Source organism: Poecilia reticulata, linkage group LG6 (genome assembly GCF_000633615.1).
Source record: "Poecilia reticulata strain Guanapo linkage group LG6, Guppy_female_1.0+MT, whole genome shotgun sequence".
NCBI classification, from domain to species: Eukaryota; Metazoa; Chordata; class Actinopteri; order Cyprinodontiformes; family Poeciliidae; genus Poecilia; species Poecilia reticulata.
The window spans coordinates 15,422,540-15,436,532 of NC_024336.1; the positions used below are offsets into that span (position 1 = coordinate 15,422,540).

At 39.0% G+C, this 13,993-nt stretch overlaps 2 protein-coding genes across 2 annotated transcripts in view; both read right to left on the bottom strand.

The window, feature by feature from the left end:
• Positions 1-171: 171 nt before the first annotated feature.
• LOC108166338 (liver carboxylesterase 2-like) lies at positions 172-6,495 on the bottom strand. Its single transcript, XM_017305064.1, is given in 14 exon segments — positions 172-591; positions 659-731; positions 804-953; positions 1,049-1,196; positions 1,282-1,338; positions 1,340-1,360; positions 1,460-1,603; positions 1,688-1,786; positions 1,859-1,960; positions 2,064-2,217; positions 2,308-2,441; positions 3,454-3,595; positions 3,679-3,871; positions 5,734-6,495. Coding segments are annotated over 14 exon segments (1,677 nt in total). The 5' UTR covers positions 5,807-6,495; the 3' UTR covers positions 172-404.
• An 84-nt stretch (positions 6,496-6,579) lies between these two features.
• The window catches only part of ces2b (carboxylesterase 2b), a 14,063-nt gene continuing 6,649 nt past the window's right edge, over positions 6,580-13,993 (bottom strand). Inside the window, exons 8-26 of the mRNA XM_017305063.1 lie at positions 13,405-13,503; positions 13,173-13,316; positions 12,991-13,068; positions 12,758-12,905; positions 12,524-12,673; positions 11,622-11,694; positions 11,385-11,548; positions 11,083-11,275; positions 10,851-10,992; positions 9,355-9,488; positions 9,108-9,261; positions 8,916-9,020; positions 8,743-8,841; positions 8,493-8,636; positions 8,313-8,390; positions 7,581-7,728; positions 7,337-7,486; positions 7,180-7,252; positions 6,580-7,105 (exon numbers count right to left, since the gene is read on the bottom strand). Coding sequence (XP_017160552.1) covers positions 6,919-7,105; positions 7,180-7,252; positions 7,337-7,486; positions 7,581-7,728; positions 8,313-8,390; positions 8,493-8,636; positions 8,743-8,841; positions 8,916-9,020; positions 9,108-9,261; positions 9,355-9,488; positions 10,851-10,992; positions 11,083-11,275; positions 11,385-11,548; positions 11,622-11,694; positions 12,524-12,673; positions 12,758-12,905; positions 12,991-13,068; positions 13,173-13,316; positions 13,405-13,503 — 2,463 coding nt within the window. The 3' untranslated portion in view covers positions 6,580-6,918. The remainder of the gene's footprint in view (positions 7,106-7,179; positions 7,253-7,336; positions 7,487-7,580; positions 7,729-8,312; positions 8,391-8,492; positions 8,637-8,742; positions 8,842-8,915; positions 9,021-9,107; positions 9,262-9,354; positions 9,489-10,850; positions 10,993-11,082; positions 11,276-11,384; positions 11,549-11,621; positions 11,695-12,523; positions 12,674-12,757; positions 12,906-12,990; positions 13,069-13,172; positions 13,317-13,404; positions 13,504-13,993) is intronic.

Here is a 13,993-nt window from a genome sequence, read left to right on the forward strand (position 1 = left end):
GAAAACACATTTTTAAAAGGCCAAACAATTTTTTACGTTACTGTACTTTAGCCCAGTGATTATTAAGGGGTTTCTATTGTAAATACAAATACAAAAAAACAGAAGCTCCATGCTTATAGTTTGTCTAACATAGAGGCCAAGTAAATACATGCATCATGAGAATTTTCAAAGTAGATGCTGCTTAATCAAATTTATCATTTAAAAGGATTTAATAGAAGCTGGAGAGAGAAAAAAAATCCAGAAATAATTAACTTTAGAAGAGGAAATGTAGAGGAATCCTGTAAAAGAAAAAAAAATCCCAGCAAAACCAGTATCAACAGTAGGTAGGTGCCTTTAAAATGACAACACAATAGCAAAAAGATCGTTTCACTCTTGCACTGTTTTTAAATCTCGATAAGTTTGCACTACAGCTYGCTGTGCTCCACATTCTCCTGAAGCTTCTTGATCTTCCCTGGCAGAGTTTGGGTCACAAAGACGAACCGGTCCTTCTTGAGGGACTGACCAGACACCTGCTCCTTTAAATCGAGAGACATGTACTTTTCCTCCGCTCCAAACCTGGGCCACCTGATGAGGCCAACGCCATTAGGAGACCTATAAACAAATATTGTGTTAATCTTTGCATTATCTGTGTGTACTTTGAATAAGCAGCCGCTCTTACCCTGTGCGAGCGAAGTTGCCCCAGTAGTTCATCATGATTTTGCTAAATTCTTCCTCCTCTTCAGGACATGCATCTGAAAATAACAGTGAAGCCATGTGGAAAAATCCACAAGCTTGACATTTGGGGGTAAATTAGGTGCACTTACCAGTTAATTTTGCATGTGTAGTTGTAAAGCAGTATCCCTGCACCATATAGACCTCATCTAGATGGTCGCACTTAACAAAGCTGGGCCTTCTTTTCTTTTGAAAGTTGGGAGTGTGATGATATTCATACAAGAACACATCAGCACCTGCATCTGGTCGTGGACAAACGGGTATCGTGTTTGTTTAGAAAGCAAGGCGGAAGAAAATAACCAGCACTGAACTAAATGCATGATTTGGAATGAAATACCTCTGTGGGCATTTGCTACTTTCAGGGCCGGGGTGGAAAAAAAGAAATCTCCTATAAATTCAGTATATCCATCTCTGTTTCTGATGCGGTTTTCACCAGATCCGACATACGTCGTCACAATCGGATCTCCAATGGCTGCATCTTGGGCCTCAACAGGGAGAAAAAGTCTCTCAAAGAATCTTGATCGTGCAGAGGGAAAGTCACACTGATATATGAGGCAATATGTGTCTTACAAGGGGGTAAAGCATAGACACCATGTCCACAACCTGCTCTCGATCCATTCCTTCATGTCCAGTTTGGAGGAGCAAAGTGCTACAGGAAGTACATCAAATTAATGACTAATCTTAGAGTAGACATTAATAAAATAACAAAAAAAAATCCTCCTTCAGTAATTAAACATTTATAGCTTACATCACCAACAACAAAACCTCCTTCATGATTATTAACGCCGGTTATGAATGGAACAGTGAGGAGTTTGTGCTTCTGGAGCAGCTCGGGCACAGGCTCAGTCAGGAAGAGGCCGTCAACATGTATTGGATATCTCAAAAATGGATCCTTGAGAAGAAATAGTGCAGATGGTGAAATGGGCAGAAATAATATGATATCTAAACTATATGTTTTTTTCATTCAGCATCTCACCTTCCCTAATGCCAGTATGGTGTCARTGTCCAGGTTCCTCATGCATTCAGCAATCTTCTCTGTGCTTTCAAGACTGCAACCTGAAGCGTTTGCCACTGCCTGAAGAAAGGTACATTTCTTTGGAATCAAAAAATTAAACCATGTTAAAGGACAAAAAACAGGACAACTAACCTGCATCACTGGTACAGGATCATTCATCAGGATATCCATTGCAGCTGTACCACTCTGAGCAATGGCTCGGTGAAACAGGCCATCGGATAACGGAGACAGAAGCTGAGGATTTAAGTTGCAGAACAGTAATTTACGTGTTTGCAGTAAGATTATAATAGTTTTAAGAGGGGATGGGGAGGGGCAGGGATCACTGAGGAGTTCTTACTAAGAGTGAAACGCTAATACCACCAGCAGACACCCCAAATATGGTGACTAAATCTGGGTTTCCTCCAAAGCTGTGAATGTTCTCCTTGACCCACTTCAGGGCTTGGATCTGGTCCAAAAGGCCAAAGTTTCCTGACACATGCTCATCTCCGGTGCTGTATAAAACACAGCATTATTTACATCAAATTTAAATCAGTAGAATATTTTTCTGGTTTGTTGTAATCATGTTTTAGCAACCTGTTTACCTGAGAAAGCCCAGAACTCCCAGTCGATACTGGATCAGAACCACAACCACATCCTGGTATGCAGCCAGAGCAGAGCCGTCGCATGACGAAGCAGATCCAACCACAAAGCCTCCACCGTGGATCCACACCATGACCTGAGAGAGCAATTCAATGCTTTGATTGCACTGAGCTCACCAAACACCAATCTGCAACGTTTTCTCATTAGGTGAAGCAAGGGGGCCGGTTAGTGTTTACATGCAGACTGCATTTATGTAAGACAATTTGCCAGTTTTGTATTACAGTATAATCCTGGCTTTATGAAAATATTTGATCACTTACAGATTGCTTGTCTTGCTTTTGTCACACTTAAAAACTTCAGATCAAACACTTCTTTTTTTGCTTTTAATTTTTCTAGGAAATAAATATCATGGCCAAGATAAGGACATTGTAAAAAAAAAAAAGCAAAAAAAACATACATACAGTTTTACATGACAACTTAATTTGTGAAGTGAAAACCTATTCAAGCCAACCACACATTTTGAAATCATCTGATTATCACAGCTTCACACCAAAATCCAGATTCTGAAATAATTCTTCTCAAAAACAGATAGCCAGATCCTCAGAGGACTCCAAAACCTCTCTAATATTTTAACTAAAAAAAAAAGAAAGCCAGGTTAAGGCGTGGTGACTGATAATGTAAACAAAGATGAAGACATTCTTGGGATAAAGGTCTGTAAAAAGCCAATTATTTGGACACACCAGAACAGAGAATATGCTTAGCACAAACAAAACCCAGAATTATAGGAAAATAATCTCAGTGGAGCACGGAGGTGGAAGTGTCATGGTTTGTGAACGCTGTGCTGCAGGATGGCCTGGCCAGCTCACATTCACAGAATCCACCAAGAACTGTGAAGTGTATCAGAGAGTCATTGAGGACAACCTGTACACACAGCAGATAAAATAAGTATTGAATATATGAGGGAAATTATGTACTGCTGCTTTGAGCAAATCAATCTCAGCTTGTTCCATATTACTGATGGCCATTATGGTGTACGCCATTTTACAGAATTCGGGACTTGAAAATCTTATGCCTCTGTATATTATGGCTACAATAAGAGCAGATGAGATGAGTGTGGATTGAAAAGACACATGAACACACATTCTTACGGGGAGCTTGGCATCAGGAGCTCTATTTGCAGGGCTGTAAATGTTGAGGTACAGACAGTCTTCTGAACGCTCTGGGACTTCTGATATCAGCAAACCGAGTTTATCAATCAGTTCATTGGCAACATCCATACTTTGAATGCACCTGGAAAACAGATATCTTTTGTGAGCAAATGCTATTGAACCTCCAGGTGTAAACTTCCTAAAACCGGAGCAAACGTGTCCTACATGTTAGGTTGCTTCGTGGCGTCTCTCAGTCCTTGCCATCCCTCTGCAGGCTGAGGTGCGGCCAGTCTCAGGGTGGGGCCGAGGGGGGGCTTAGCAAAGGGGACGCCCAGGAAGCTGTGGACGCCGGTCTCCTTCCCCTTTACGCTCACATACTGACCTCTCAGTCGGCCGAGCCCGGTTTGAACCTCTGGTGCTGTTAGGATTTTATGAACCAATCATGACATTACAGCGTTTTATTCCAAAGTTAAATAGCAAAATAAGAAAGCATCTGTTCTAACTGCTAATGTTGCTTCATCATATTCAGACAATAACAACAAACAGTTTATTAAAATGCAGGGGAATTTCACTTCACTTTATTTTATACAGCACCAAATCACAACAAATATCTCAAGAAAATGTACAAAATCTTTTCAAATAAATCATACATTACAATTGATCATAATTATCAAAACACTACAGTATGCTCAATTAATTATCCAAAACAGTTTCAAAAGTTTCTATCTAAGAAAATCCAGTAAATTGTGTTCTTTGACTTTACAGCAATCCCTCATAATGAGTATGCGGCGTAGCCGCGTCCGCAGTGGTTGAGCTGCGCACTGCGCATGTTACAGTCTAATTAACTTCTGCGTCGTCATTTATTTCCTCAAGATAAACTCCCGGCTCCTCAAATGGATTAACACAACGTTGCATTCTCTTTAGTTTTCTCTGGTCTGTAACGGAGACTTGAATTTAACGCGCCGTTTCAACCAAAGGTTTTGAATGCGCTTCTTAACCAGACGCTCCAAAGCGTTATTTAACAATATGAGGTGTTGTTYAATTTATTTTTAACATTGTATTTTCATACATTTATGCTAGAGCTGCCAAAGTCTAGTTCTCCAGAGCTGCCATCTGCAACTTTAGATGCGTTCCTTCTCTAACACACCTGGATCATTGACTCATTATAAGCCTCTACAGAACTGAGTTGCTGCTGATGAGGGAAGTCAACCTTTTGTCTGGGGCGTTTTAGCAGGGATGCATCTAAAAGTTGCAGTCTGGAGGACTGGACCTGGGCACTCCTGATTTGTACCGTCAATGTGGCCCGTTGAGGGTGGTTGATATGCTGAAGTGGCCCTCGGAGAAATTGAGTCATTGAGTCTAGAGTCTAGGACAACCCATGTCTCCACGTTAGGTCTGTTCTCAAAATCAGTAATTTCATGGAGCTCTTAAAGACCCATTTCTCTTCAGTTTGCATTTGACTGTAGTGAAAATTGATAACTCGATTCTGTCCTTATGTCTTTAAAGTTTTTCATAGTTTCAACACTTTATTTTTTGCCGTTTGTCATATATTTTGATTGCTCTGAAAGGACTTCAGTGCAGGTTTTGTTATCAAGTATAAAAATAAAAGTACATAAGTGCATAAATAACATTTATTTTTAAAATGGGATAATTTGACTGAAGATATCCAGGATAGGACATAGCCGCTAAGCTCTGAACTAAAACTTTGACAAACTGCAGCAGGATATTTCTTTTCCCCCCCAACCCTATTTTCTATTGATTATTTTTATTGGCTTCGTTATACTTTGAACTTTGGCTGCTGGACAGACAAAGAGCAAAACAAGGTATTACAACATTATAATGTGTGTTAAAGGTTTATATCTCAGTGAAATGATTGAGGCAGACCAATCAATTCAAGTGTGTATCGCGGAAATCTACTCTGTGCAACTCAGGTTACACAATCTTTGTGTAACCTGCTCAACTGCAGTGCATGAATTGTCTCTGAATTTACACTTTTAAGAACTAGAACTGAAATTATATTTACTGAAGCAACATACAAATGGTCTGAGTGACTATGCCTTTGACTCACTGTTATCCAACTCTTACTGCACAGAGGTCATAAACAAAGAATAATGGACAATGTTCAAAATCTGTTTTCAGACTTGCCAATGTCCAAAAATAGAGATCAAGTAAAATCGATAGAGCATTCTTTCCTACTTCCAGCAGAAGAGTAAATCATTTCATTAAAAGTAAGCTAGTCATATTCGACACAAGCAGATCAACATCTTATGCATGACTTACCTCGCAAATCCGCAGTAACGCCAAGAAAAACAACAAACAGAAGAGAGCAAACTTTTTTTATGTAGAACTTCATGTTGGTAGTCAGGAAGTGAAATCTGACACTAGTGAAGGCAGCAGCAAAGTAATCAGAAGAAATGATGCTGCCTCCTACTGACTTTTAAACTAAACTCTTAAACAGATAGAAGCAAATCCTGTGGTGGAGAGATACTTGTGGAGTACTTTGCTTCTAGTTTATGCCCAGATTAAATGAAAATGAACCTACGTATAAAGCATATGTTTTATGGTAACATCTGCTTAAAATATAAAGTCTGCTTAAATTTACTGTGTAATCCATAAAGAAGATAATTTAGGGATTGCTAAACAGTGATATCACAATTACCCACCAACTAGCTTTAGTAATATGGTAATATGTGGTCATTTATTTTGGTAAATAATGGGTAACTTAGGTACTATTAAACAGTAATTCAATTGTAATTACCTCTAAAATTATTTAAATACATAGTAATATACAGTAACACAAAGTATTTCACTTGGTAATCACATGGTAATTAGAAGACTGCAAAAGAGTTGTCCATTATATTTAAAAAATTGAACTAAATTAAAATTTTAAAGCAAATTTGATCTTGAGATGAAACGCATTACATTTTTATTAAAAAATTCTGTACCCAAGTACCACACTGGACTCTTCTATTCCTTTCCTTTTCTCTGTTATTGTCATTTTAGCACACCCATTTCCAACACTAGTACTCATACATATCAAAAAAATTGTTCCAGTTTTATTGCCAGATTTGTTTTTCTATTTTCAGAGATTTTAAAGAAGAACAGAAATGCATTTTCCCCCACTTATTCACTCGCCTTGGAAGGCACTCTTTATTATGTCATTTACTCTCAACAAAGAAAGGCTTTGATACAGATTTTGAATATTGTTCCCCAGCTATCTTGCAAATCCTCTCTCTCTCCAACATCGGCAGGGCCAACAGGTGTTCAAAGATGTCAAAAATGTGTTGTTTTTCAACATAAGACTACTTTCTTTCTTCATATTAAAAGCTGCTAATCTTTTTTTTCAATTTATTTCATTGAACATGAATGCATATTTATATTTCCCAATAACACTCCAAATATCAAATATAAGCAATTTAAATTTCAAAACAAGGGGGTTAGAGGCGACTTCCATATGATACTGTACTACAGCTCGCTGTGCTCCACATTCTCCTGAAGCTTCTTGATCTTCTCTGGCAGAGTTTGGGTCACAAAGACGAACCGGTCCTTCTTGAGGGACTGACCAGACACCTGCTCCTTCAAATCGAGAGACATGTACTTTTCCTCCGCTCCATACCTGGGCCACTTGACGAGGCCATCGCCATTAGGACACCTACAAACAAATATGGTTTTAAACTTTGCATTATCTGTGTGTACTTTGTATTTTGAATAAGCAGCCGCTCTTACCCTGTGCGAGCGAAGTTGCCCCAGTAGTTCATCATGATTTTGCTAAACTCTTCCTCCTCTTTTGGGCATCCATCTAAATTAATCAGTAAACATTGGTGTCGTTGGGTGAAAATGCACAAATACATTCAATATTTGGGGGTAATTTAGATGCACTTACCAGCTAATTTTACATGGGTAGTTGTGAAGCAAAATCCCAGCACCGTTAAGATTTCATCCAAATGGTCACATTTAACGAAGCTCGGCCTAATTTTCTGCAAAATTGTGGGAGCGTGATGATACTCGTACAAGTACACAGCGGCGCCTGCATCTGGAGGTGGTACGCAAGTGTCAATCTTTGGAAACTACAACAATAGAAAATACCCAGTGAACAGATTCTGACAGCCTTGCATGGGAAAAAATACCTCTGTGAGCATTTGCCACTTTGATGGCTGGAATAGTAAAAAGGAAATCTCCAAGCAGCTCCGTATATCCATCTCTGTTTCGGATGCGGTCTTCGCCAGATCCGGTGTATTCTTTAACAATCAAGTCTCTGATGACCGCCTGCTCAGGCTGAAAGGAGAAACAATTTATGAAAAAACCTGATTGTGTGAGGAAAGAAATGGCGGCTTCTAACAAGATGTCTTCAAGAAATACCGTGAATTTAGCTCAATCGATCTGACCAGCTTCCTCACAACATGATTCTGCTACTACCATGTTTCATTGTGTTACATGTGTGCTATATATACTTTTCATTCCCATGAGATGAGTTGAGCAATACCCCTTGATTTGTTGGAAGTTTGAAATGTTTTATAACCTCATCCTATTTTAAACCTCTCAATAACTTTATCCTTAGAGTGTCAGTAAAGTCATTCCAATACAGATGCAAGCATTTGTAAAATATACTGAAAAACTCTGTATAACTCTCCTTCCACCTCAAAAATATGCACTACTTTGTGTTGGTCAATCGGATCCAGTGGTTCCCAACCTTAGGAAAACTGACACCTAATACAGGCAGGACAATGGTCTCTAAGGAGCAGGGTAGACTAAAAAATAATCCCATCAAAATAGATTAATAAAAATAAAAATAAAATAAAAAACATTGAAGGGGTATAAATACATTTACAGGTTATAACAACAGACAACAAGAGTCTTACAAGGGGGTAAAAGATGGACAGGATGTTTCTGACCAGCTCTTGATCCATTCCTTCAGTCCAGGTTGGTGGAGCATAGTGCTACAGAAAACAGATAAAACTTAGAATTAGCATAATTAAAAAGAAAAAAAAAACCTATGCAGAATCAGTGGTCTGAAATGCCCATAAGCATTGAAAACTTACATCAGGAATCATATAACCTCCTTCGTGATCATTAATGCCAGTCATAAATGGAATAGTGTGGAGTTTGTGCTTCTTTAACAGTTCAGGCACAGGCTCAGTCAGGAAGTGTCCATCAACATTTACTGGATATGTTAAACTTTGATCCTTGAGAGCGTAAGATGTGTTAAAAGAAAAAAAAAAGTGGAGAGGTTATGAAAAAACCTGTAGAAACTGAACTGAAGATTTTCTTTTTCTCCTTCCAGCATCTCACCTTCCCTAATGCCAGTATGGTGTCAATGTCCAGGTTCCTCATGCATTTAGCTATCTTCTCTGTGCACCCAAGGCTGCATCCTGATGCATTTGCAACGGCCTGAAGAAAGGTACACTCATTTCTTTGGAAACAAGAAATTAAATCATAATACACAACAATAAAAAATATCTTACCTTCATCACTGGGACAGAATCATTAACAATAAGGAGATCCATTGCAGCTGTGCCACTCTCGGCAATGGCTCGGTGGAACAGGCCATCAGACAGTGGAGACAGAAGCTGAGGATTGAAATGGCAGAGCAAATTAGAAAGTGAGTTTGTGTTGGCAATGAAAACAAAGAGAAATGTTTTCTGATGACTTCATACCAGGAGTGAAACGCTAACACCACCAGCGGACTCCCCAAATATGGTGACCAAATCTGGGTTTCCTCCAAAGCTGTGAATGTTCTCCTTTATCCACCGCAGGGCTTGGATCTGGTCCAAAAGGCCAAAGTTTCCTGGCAAATGCTCATCTCCAGTGCTGTATAAAATCAAGTGTTTTTTTTATATCAAATCCAAATCACCAAAATGCAATCCCGGTGTGTTTCCAATCATGCTTCAGCAACTTATTTACCTGACAAAGCCAAGAGCTCCCAGTCGATACTGGATCAGAACCACAACCACATCCTGGTATGCAGCAAGAGCAGAACCGTCGTACGCTGACGCGGACCCAAGAACAAAGCCTCCGCCGTGGATCCACACCATGACCTGAGAAAGGAGTAGAACTCATCTGTTGAGCAATTTGCCAATTTTTAATATTCCAGAGCATAAGCAGACATATCTCAAAGCAGAAAATGATTAAAACGGTGACATATTTCAGCAATTCAAACAGTGTGTTGCTCCTTACAGATTTATTCTGTTTTTACTTCTGCTTAAATGTTACAAAACATGAAACACCAAACTTTCCTAAATGCCAAGAGAAGTTTTAAAAAGAAGAGTTAATAAAGAAGCCATTGTAGCCCACATAGTCCTGGGTAAGTAGGTAACTTCCTCAGTCAGCCTAATATCTGGTGTTGCCACCTTTAGCCTTTGCGATTACTCGCAATTAGTGTTTTACATCGTCGGAAGAATTTTGAATACTCTTCTTCACAGAATTGTTTTAACTTATTCACATTGGCGGGCCTTTGACCAAGAGTAACCCGTTTCTAGTCATGCCATAGGAAATCTATAATGGAAGTCTGTACTTTGACTAAGCCACTCCAAAGCCTTCTTACTTTTGAGTCATTCATAGGTGGGATTGCTGATGTGCTTTGGGTCATTTTTCCTGCTGCATAACTCATGAGTGTTTGACCTTAGCCGTTTCGTTTGCCTGAAAATGTCAGAGCGCGTGAAGTGTCCTTCTGCTGACAAGTTTTACAATAATGCCAATATCATTTCCCAGTAGGATTGGACACCTGCCCAAACTGGTAGAAGCACAGATACTTGCTTTTATCATTACCATCAAACTGGTCTGACCTCAATCCCCACAAAGAAAATAACGAGATACAAGAGTCAACGAGTCAGATGAGCTGAAGGCAGAGATCAAATTAACACCTCAGCAAGCGGTCACAGGTTGATCACCTCCATTAGTTTTGAGTACATGTGCTGTACAGTCCATAGACCTGCTTTTAAGTACACTTGCTTTCCTCAACTAGAAATTAATTTTTATGTTTTATTTCATTTACCCAGACACTGAGCGTTTTGAATTTTCGTTATCTGTAAGCCATAATCAAACTTAACCAAAATAAATCCAACAAGTTTGGGTACAATTGATCTGTTTAAAATTCAAGTTAATTGATTTGTAATTGAATAGCTGAAATTAAATAACATTTTTAATTATAGTCCTACTTATTAAGATCTTTACAAAGTCTACAACTTTGTAAAGAAAATATGTGTGTTTAGATAAACGGGGTGAAGGTACATCACAGCTCGGAGCAGAACAAAAATTCCTTTTTTTCATCCCAAACCAGCTTTAAAACATGCTGCATTTGTGTTCCTCAGAATCTGAAACTTGACCCTTTTGAATTAAATGCTTGTTTGCTTTGAACCTCAATGTCATAGTTACACAGTGTTTAAGCAAAGGTTTCTTACAGGGAGCTTGGCATCAGCAGCTCTGTTTGCAGGTGTGTAAATGTTGAGATACAGGCAGTCTTCAGAAATATCTGGGACTTCTACTATTAAGCCCTGCAGTTTTTCAAGCAGCTCGTCGACGTAGTCCATATTTTGAATGCACCTGTAAAAAAAAAAAAAGAAAGTAAATTCTGGTGAATAAGAACTGCACAGAACCTCCAGGTCTAGCGGATCCTAAAAGAAGAGGACATACATGTTGGGTTGCTTCGTGGCGTCTCTCAGTCCTTGCCATCCCTCTGCAGGCTGAGGTGCGGCCAGTCTCAGGGTGGGGCCGAGCGGAGGCTTAGCAAAGGGGACGCCCAGGAAGCTGTGGACGCCGCTCTCCTTCCCCTTTACACTCACATACTGACCTTTCAGTCTACCAAGCTTTGTTTGGACCTCAGGTGCTGTTAGGATTTCAGAAATTAATCAGAATTCTATTTTAACAATTGTTAAAATATAATCATAAAATCTGATTATAAACAAACAAGAATTTAAAAAAAAATAAAGGTATACATTTCCTATGCTGCTGTATCTTTTTTTGCAGAGTCTGGGTCAGAAAGACAAACCGGTCCTTCCTAGGCACCTGGACTGGTACCTGCTTCTTTAAATCAATAGACAGCTGCTTTTCTTCTGCTCCATATTTAGGCCAGTTGACAAGGCCGTTTCCATTGGGGCACCTACAAAACAAACAACATCTTCAACTTTCCATGATCTGTGCATTCTGCACTTTTAGTAAACACTCGCTCTTACCCTGTGCGAGCAAAGTTGCCCCAGTAGTGCATCATGATTCTGCTCAACTCTTCCTCCTCTTCAGGGCATGGATCTAAATTGGTAATGAAACAGTGAAGCCGTTTGGTGCTCCAAATGTTTTGTTGTTCTTATGAATGACAAACCCCACAAGTTTTTCATCGTGACATTATATTAATAGAAACTTGTCACAGACTGTGGACCTGAAGTTAGTCAGAAGCAATATTTAGGACTGGTTTTCAGTTCCTTTGGGTCTCTCTGCCTTCTGTCCCTCAGCTACTGATCACACAGATGCTGTCTGGTAGGAATGTCTGATGTTGGAAAGCTGTTGGACATTTGGCTTTTCCTTTCTTGGAACTTAAAACTAAATTACAAACGATTTAAAAAAAAAAAGTCAACTTCATGTCAATCAAAGTGCATATTTCTGCCTCTCTCTGCTGGCTCTTGTGTCAAAAGCAGGGTTTATTACATATGTTATGCCATACAAAGACCAAAAAGGTCATTGTTATTTGTTTAAGCATTTTTATTTCCACTTCTGATGGAAGAGAGACTTTCAAAATTAAATATTGCTGTCTGAATGTCTCCGTCTGCTGTAGTATATTCATTTAAGGTCTGTTACATAGTAAAAAAAAACAAGTAAATTGTATTCTCATGGATTTAAATGAATGTGAAAATCTTTTCTGAAATTTATCTAAATAATTTTTAAAATAAAATCTGTGGAACAGAAAAATATTTAGTTAACTAATGCAACATTAGGATTTTTCAACACTGTTTGAATAGTAAATGTTTTACGTCTTTCTACGCATGGATATGTTCAAGGTAGGTTTGTGTGCGTTTTATATTAGCCCACTACACCAGTCTTTCTGAGGCTGACCCATTCTCTACAGGGGCTCAGTTGAACTTACCAGTTAGCTTTACGTGGGTCGTTGTGAAGCAAAATCCAAGCACAGAGAAGATCTCATCTGCATGGTCACTTTTGACAAAGCTGGGCCTTTGTTTCTGAAGGAACTTGGGAGCGTGATGATACTCGTACAAGTACACAGCAGCGCCTGCATCTGGTGGGGCATAAATTGGTAAATGGGTGTAATATTTGTTTTAAAAAAAGACTTCCAACTTTGTATTTGCCTTAAAGAAAATACCTCTATGAGCATTTACTATTTTAATGGCTGGAATGTTAAAAAAGAAATCTCCAAGCAGCTCAGTCATTCCATCTCTGTTTCTGATTCGGTCTTCACCACTTCCAATATATTCGTTTAAAATCAACTCTCTTATGGGTCCATCTTCAGGCTGAAAAGAGCAGGAAAGTATGTCAGAAACATTTGAAAATGTACATTAATCATAACATTGAAATATCAGACAATGGGAGTTTTACCAGCGGGTAGAACAAAAACACCATGTTTGCAACCTGCTCTCGGTCCATTCCTTCTGTCCAGTTTGGAGGAGCAAGTGTCTAAAGAAATAAGACAAAACTTAAGCGTGCGAGGCATTTATTATTACAGCACTAAAGAAATGCTTGTTGGTGATCTAAAATGTGACTAAGGTCTTATAACTTACATCAGGAAGCATAAATCCCCCTTCATGATTATTAACACCGGTCATGAAAGGTATAGTGAGGAGTTCACGCTTCTGGAGCAGCTCGGACACAGGTTTGGTCAGGAAGTGCCCATCAATACTTACAGAAAATTTCAAATTTGGATCCTTGAGAGAATAAAATGTATAGAAAAGATGATCTGGAAAAAGATGCCACAACCACAGAAAAGTTTTACTGTTTTCACCAACATCTTACCTTCCCCAGAGTCAATATGGCATCAATACCAAGGTTCCTCATGCATTTAACAATCTTCTCTGAGCTTTCGAGGCTACAGCCCGATGCATTTGCAGCAGCCTGAGGAAAGATGCACTTTAGTTTGTCATCAACACATCATGTGATCAACTGATATTTCTGTTAAAAACCCAATATCAACATACAAACACTAAAGACACACTGCCTCTCTTCACTGAATAAACAAAAGGTCATTTGTTTTTTTTATGTCTGAAGTTGTTATGCATTCCCTGAACATTTGGTACAACTGCCTTTAAATGTAATAATGCCGGTCAATCATTACACATCTTCAGCTCTGCACACCACTTTTCTATGACAGTGAGATCAGTGCTGTGTGAGATCAGCTTCAAAACATTTACTTGGTTGACCTTAAGCTGCTTTTGAACTAACCTGGCGGTGTGCTCAGGATCGGAGTCCATTTGGAAGAACCATTTGATTTAAGGAAGGGCTGTTTCTTTGGCATTTACAGAAAGATGATGCACATTTTCTAGAATTCTGTTATGTGTGAAATGTTCTGTCATGTTGAGGTAGCATCATCAGAGCCAGTGCTTCA